At 44.8% G+C, this 7,248-nt stretch overlaps 1 protein-coding gene across 1 annotated transcript in view; it reads right to left on the bottom strand.

The window, feature by feature from the left end:
* Positions 1-499: 499 nt before the first annotated feature.
* The window catches only part of LOC106609796 (protein kinase C-binding protein NELL2), a 115,013-nt gene continuing 108,264 nt past the window's right edge, over positions 500-7,248 (bottom strand). The window contains exons 19-20 of the mRNA XM_045722361.2: positions 1,829-2,056; positions 500-1,053 (exon numbers count right to left, since the gene is read on the bottom strand). Of these exons, the coding sequence (XP_045578317.1) occupies positions 1,012-1,053; positions 1,829-2,056 (270 nt within the window). The 3' untranslated portion in view covers positions 500-1,011. The remainder of the gene's footprint in view (positions 1,054-1,828; positions 2,057-7,248) is intronic.

The following is a 7,248-nucleotide window of genomic DNA, read 5'->3' as shown; positions in this document are numbered from 1 at the left end:
AGGCTTGATACTGTTCAGCACTGGAGGATTCAATCATTTCTGCCGTTTATCCACAATAATACTGTTGTGGATTAGAGAGTTAAACCAACAAATGGTCACCAGGGAGGAGAGGAGAGATAAAAGTGGGCCAGCGTATCCCAGCCTTGTCTATGGTGGCTGGTACTGAGATATTTCACACATATGGACTTACTCCAAGACGGGATTCAGATCTACTGTACACAGATAACTTATGAGAGAGAGGGAGAAAGAGAGAAAGCGAGAGAGAGAGAGAGAGAGAGAAAGAAAGAGTAAGAGAGAGATTCAGGGGTTATGGAGAGAAAATATGTGAAGGAAAGAAAGAGAGATAACAGCGTTAAGTAAACAGCATGTGGATCAGTTTGTAGTGACACGTGACATGCAGTGATACGCATATTACACACATAGAGTTTTTTATGGCAGCCTCCCCCTCAGCTCAGCTCCATAGGGAAGGAGTGGAATTATAAAACAAACCCACATCGCATACAGAGAGGGAAAACCAGTCCCACTTTTTAATGGACATCTTTATTTCATCAATACACGATACCAAGCCATCAAATAAATTCAATTAAACCCTGAACAAACAGAAGTCCATAATACAGAAGCAAACAAGAAAACTGAACGTACACAGAAAAGGAGTGGAGAAAGTCCAGAACATTACTTTTCACAAATACCAAGGTCCTTTTCCTTTACAAAACGAAAGACGGGCAGAAAGGGGTGAACACTGAATACAGATACTTCTTTAGGTTTCTTAACACAATCAGAAGAAATGACTTTATTTCACAACATGTTACCATCCACTAGTCTGTCCATGGGTACCAGGGGTTGGAGTTGGGCTGGCAGGCCATCCATCCACTGGGAATGGTGGGTTCAGGTGGTATTTTGTATAAAGACGTTAAAAGGTTGGGGGAGGGGTTTCAGTTCTTATTAAAGCTGAGACTGTACAAAGATAGATGCACTGTAGAGCTCTCTCTCACTATCTTTCTGTGAGCCAGACTAAAGGCACAGGGGGTCCACTGAACAACAGACATGTCCGTTCTAGAGAGAGAGAGAGAGAGAGAGAGAGAGAGAGAGAGAGAGAGAGAAGAAGCTGTCACTCAAAGCAAGGAGCATTCAATTGCAAGTCTGCACTGTGTGTGTGTGTGTGAACATAACGAGTGTGTGTGTGTGTGTGTGTGTGTGTGTGTGTGTGTGTGTGTGTGTGTGTGTGTGTGTGTGTGTGTGTGTGTGTGTGTGTGTGTGTGTGTGTGTGTGTGTGTGAACATAACGAGTGTGTGTGTGTGTGTGTGTGTGTGTGTGTGTGTGTGTGTGTGTGTGTGTGTGTGTGTGTGTGTGTGTGTGTGTGTGTGTGTGTGTGAACATAACGAGTGTGTGTGTGTGTGCTTCATCAGTCATTCAGCACTCCTGTCTAAAAAGGAGTTGTTATTGAACTGACTCAGGTTGTTGTTTCTGTCTGAAAGGGTTTTTGTTCACCTACACCCCTTTCTGGAAGTGTCTGACTTTGTCAGGCTCCCACTCTGTGTGTAAATGTGTGTATGTGTGTGTGTCAGGCACCCACTGTGTGTAAATGTGTGTGTGTGTGTGTGTGTGTGTGTGTGTGTGTGTGTGTGTGTGTCAAGCTCCCACTGTGTGTGTAAATGTGTGTGTGTGTGTGTGTGTCAGGCTCCCACTGTGTGTGTAAATGTGTGTCGGTGTATCTGTCTGTCTGTCTGTATAAGTCCATTCATCAGTATGTGTGAGTGCATACAGTATATCAATGTGTGTCTGTCTCCCACTGTCTGTGTGTGTATTCCCATGATCCTCTCTGTCTCACCTTGCACTGGCAGAGGGTGCATTCTGTTCTGTGTTTGGTCCAGGCGGCTCCGCTGAAGCGCGTCAGTCCGTTCTCGTCCACACACGTCTTGGTGATGTCGTTACGGACGGTATCAGCCTGGCAGGGGTCGGTGACGCAGCGTGGGCAGCACTGCCCCTCGGGCACCTGGGTAAACTCACAGTCCACCACTGGAGGGCAGGAAACGGGCCAGCAGTCCACCTCTCCACTCTGGGACAAAAACAAGAACAATGATGCTTTATTGTCCATTTTATTTTCAAAGCACCACAACTTCAACCCAAGGAGACAAAAACATCTCATCAACAGCCTCTCTAGCTATGACCTCATCTCTACAGTCTTCACAAGTCAGAAACTACAGCCCTCCCATCTCATCAACAGCCTCTCCAGCTATTACATCTTCTCTACAGTCTTCACAAGTCAGAAACTACAGCCCTCCCATCTCATCAACAGCCTCTCCAGCTATTACATCTTCTCTACAGTCTTCACAAGTCACAAACTACAGCCCTCCCATCTCATCAACAGTCTCTCCAGCTGACCTCCTCTCTACAGTCTTCACATGTCAGAAACTGCAGCCCTCCCATCTCATCAACAGTCTCTCCAGCTATGACCTCCTCTCTACAGTCTTCACATGTCAGAAACTACAGCCATCCCATCTCATCAACAGTCTCTCCAGCTGACCTCCTCTCTACAGTCTTCACATGTCAGAAACTACAGCCCTCCCATCTCATCAACAGTCTCTCCAGCTGACCTCCTCTCTACAGTCTTCACAAGTCAGAAACTACAGCCATCCCATCTCATCAACAGTCTCTCCAGCTGACCTCCTCTCTACAGTCTTCACAAGAAACTACAGCCCCCCCATCTCATCAACAGTCTCTCCAGCTGACCTCCTCTCTACAGTCTTCACATGTCAGAAACTACAGCCCTCCCATCTCATCAACAGTCTCTCCAGCTGACCTCCTCTCTACAGTCTTCACATGTCAGAAACTACAGCCATCCCATCTCAGAACCCTCTGTTGCCCTTCCAGTCTCCCCCACACATCACCCCAGCTCCTCCCATGGCCTTTCCCCCTGCCTCACTCCATTTGGACTGCCCTGGATAAAGGCCACAGACACTCAGTGGAATACTGATCAGCTGAAACACAGTTAGACCTGCTACAGTAACAGTTAGGCCTGCTACAGTAACAGTTAGGCCTGCTACAGTAACAGTTAGGCCTGCTACAATAACAGTTAGGCCTGCTACAGTAACAGTTAGACCTGCTACAGTAATAGTTAAACCTGCTACAGTAACAGACCTGCTACAGTAACAGTTAGGCCTGCTACAGTAACAGTTAGACCTGCTACAGTAACAGTTAGACCTGCTACAGTAACAGTTAGACCTGCTACAGTAACAGTTAGACCTGCTACAGTAACAGACCTGCTACAGTAACAGTTAGACCTTCTACAGTAACAGTTACACCTGCTACAGTAACAGACCTGCTACAGTAACAGACCTGCTACAGTAACAGTTAGACCTTCTACAGTAACAGTTAGACCTTCTACAGTAACAGTTAGACCTGCTACAGTAACAGACCTGCTACAGTAACAGTTAGACCTTCTACAGTAACAGTTAGACCTGCTACACTAACAGACCTGCTACAGTAACAGTTAGACCTGCTACAGTAACAGACCTGCTACAGTAACAGTTCGATGTGCTACAGTAACAGTTAGATGTGATACAGTAACAGTTAGATGTGCTACAGTAACAGTTAGGCCTGCTATAGTAACATACCTGCTACAGTAACAGTTAGACCTGCTAGAGTAACAGTTAGGCCTGCTACAGTAACAGACCTGCTACAGTAACAGTTAGACCTGCTACAGTAACAGTTAGATCTGCTACAGTAACAGTTAGATCTGCTACAGTAACAGTTAGATGTGCTACAGCAACAGACCTGCTACAGCAACAGTTAGATGTGCTACAGTAACAAACCTGCTACAGTAACAGTTAGACCTGCTACAGTAACAGACCTGCTACAGTAACAGTTAGATGTGCTACTGTAACAGACCTGCTACAGTAACAGACCTGCTACAGTAACAGTTAGGCCTGCTACAGTAACAGTTAGGCCTGCTACAGTAACAGTTAGGCCTGCTACAGTAACAGTTAGACCTGCTACAGTAACAGTTAGACCTGCTACAGTAACAGTTAGACCTGCTACAGTAACAGACCTGCTACAGTAACAGTTAGACCTTCTACAGTAACAGTTAGACCTGCTACAGTAACAGACCTGCTACAGTAACAGACCTGCTACAGTAACAGTTAGACCTTCTACAGTAACAGTTAGACCTTCTACAGTAACAGTTAGACCTGCTACAGTAACAGACCTGCTACAGTAACAGTTAGACCTTCTACAGTAACAGTTAGACCTGCTACACTAACAGACCTGCTACAGTAACAGTTAGACCTGCTACAGTAACAGACCTGCTACAGTAACAGTTAGACCTTCTACAGTAACAGTTAGACCTGCTACACTAACAGACCTGCTACAGTAACAGTTAGACCTGCTACAGTAACAGTTAGACCTGCTACAGTAACAGACCTGCTACAGTAACAGTTCGATGTGCTACAGTAACAGTTAGATGTGATACAGTAACAGACCTGCTACAGTAACAGTTAGATGTGCTGCTGTAACAGACCTGCTACAGTAACAGACCTGCTACAGTAACAGTTAGATGTGCTACAGTAACAGACCTGCTACAGTAACAGTTAGATGTGCTACAGTAACAGACCTGCTACAGTAACAGTTAGATGTGCTACAGTAACAGTTAGATGTGCTACTGTAACAGACCTGCTACAGTAACAGAGCTGCTACAGTAACAGTTAGATGTGCTACTGTAACAGACCTGCTACAGTAACAGTTAGATGTGCTACTGTAACAGACCTGCTACAGTAACAGTTAGATGTGCAACTGTAACAGACCTGCTACAGTAACAGACCTGCTACAGTAACAGTTAGATGTGCTACTGTAACAGACCTGCTACAGTAACAGTTAGATGTGCTGCTGTAACAGACCTGCTACAGTAACATACCTGCTACAGTAACAGTTAGATGTGCTACAGTAACAGACCTGCTACAGTAACAGTTAGATGTGCTACAGTAACAGACCTGCTACAGTAACAGTTAGATGTGCTACAGTAACAGTTAGATGTGCTACTGTAACAGACCTGCTACAGTAACAGAGCTGCTACAGTAACAGTTAGATGTGCTACTGTAACAGACCTGCTACAGTAACAGTTAGATGTGCTACAGTAACAGACCTGCTACAGTAACAGTTAGATGTGCTACAGTAACAGTAAGATGTGCTACAGTAACAGACCTGCTACAGTAACAGTTAGATGTGCTACAGTAACAGTTAGATGTGCTACAGTAACAGACCTGCTACAGTAACAGTTAGACCTGCTACAGTAACAGACCTGCTACAGTAACAGTTAGATGTGCTACAGTAACAGACCTGCTACAGTAACAGTTAGATGTGCTACAGTAACAGACCTGCAACAGTAACAGTTAGATGTGCTACAGTAACAGACCTGCTACAGTAACAGACCTGCTACAGTTACAGTTAGATGTGCTACAGTAACAGTTAGATGTGCTACAGTAACAGACCTGCTACAGTAACAGTTAGATGTGCTACAGTAACAGACCTGCTACAGTAACAGTTAGATGTGCTACAGTAACAGTTAGACGTGCTACAGTAACACATCTGCTACAGTAGACAACACATACAGTAGGCAATGCTGAGAGTACCTCTCTCTCTCTCTCTCTCTCTCTCTCTCTACTAAATCATTTCTCACTGCATTGAGATTACCTGGAAGACTTGTTCTCATGTTTCCCCCCAGAGATTATTGATGAGCCCTTAATTGAATTGAAAGTGTGAATGTTTAAAAGATGAATCTGTCTGGCAGATGGCTGACACCTCAGTATGGATCAATGTGTTAATGTGCATTTAGCAACATGACAGAGAGAGACAGAGAGAGAGAGAGTATATGTCTGTATGTCTGAATCTCTCTCTCTCTGTGTGTGAATCTCTCTCTCTGTGTGTGTGAATCTCTCTGTGTGTCTGAATCTCTGTATGCGTGTGCGGGTGCGGGTGCGGGTGCGTGTGCGTGTGTGCGTGTGCGTGTGTGTGTGCGTTTGAGAGATCCATATCCCTTATCACCAAGTCACATCTCAAACTACCCTGAAACTGTTTTCTATTCATGATTAATGATATGCCTCATTTAGCAGCAGCACAGATATTAAAATGCAAATTACTATTGGAGAAAAAATATAACACTACCTCAATTTACATTGCTTGTCCTTTTGTTGCAATCAACATTTAATAGGAATATTTTTGTGGGGGGCGGGAGGGAGAAAGCGATAAGCTAAAGCTTTATTCTCTACAAGAACAGCATGATAACCACGTAAAGTATCAAGTCATGTATGTCATGTATGTATGATCTAGAAAGTTCTTCCAGTCTCTCCAGGTCTTCTCTCTGAGCCACAGAGAAATGGGTCAGTCTCTCCCATTCTCCACTCTCTCTCTCTCTTTCTCTTCTCTCTCTTTCTCTCCACTCCCTTCTCCTCTCTTCTCCCTCTCTCCCCCCTCCTACCCAGTACAACATAACAGATGCAGTGCTGACTGGGTTGTTATGTCTCTACGGCTTCCTGGTTCACAAAGGATAAAGCACTTACAAATCTCATTACACCGACATACGCACGCACGCACACACACACGCACACGCACCCACGCACACACACACACGCACACGCACCCACGCACACACACACACACACATGCACACGCACCCACGCACACACACACACACAAACGCACACGCATGCACACACACACGCACACGCACACACGCGCACACACACAATGAGTTGCCAGGTGCAAGGTATTTCACACACCCTTTTCTTTGCGTTGTCTCTCTGCCTGTGTTGAGGAGCTAGAAACATAGAACGTCCAAGGCTGAATTAAACAGCTGGAGGTATGCATCATGGTGTATCACGACTTCAGCCGAAGTCGGTCCCTCTCCTTGTTCGGGCAGCGTTCGATGTCACCGGCTTTCTAGCCACCGCCGATCCACTTTTCATTTTCCATTTGTTCTGTCTTTGTCTTACACACCTGGCTTCACTCAACCAATTACTTGTTTATTATTTAACCCTCTGTTCAACATGTTGTGTTTGTGAGTGATTGTTTATTATTTAACCCTCTGTTCCCCATGTTGTGTTTGTGAGTGATTGTTTATTATTTAACCCTCTGTTCCCCATGTTGTGATTGTGAGTGATTGTTTATTGTAATTCGGTCTGTCTTTGTGGGCTCGTGAGTTTACTTTGTATAATTGTCTTTTTGAGTAAAATATGTTGATTACTCATATCTGCTGTC

Source organism: Salmo salar, chromosome 07, assembly GCF_965601325.2.
Source record: "Salmo salar chromosome 07, fSalSal1, whole genome shotgun sequence".
NCBI classification, from domain to species: domain Eukaryota; kingdom Metazoa; phylum Chordata; class Actinopteri; order Salmoniformes; family Salmonidae; genus Salmo; species Salmo salar.
The sequence above is the reverse complement of the archived record's forward strand: the minus strand, read 5'-3'. Positions and strand labels throughout refer to the sequence as shown.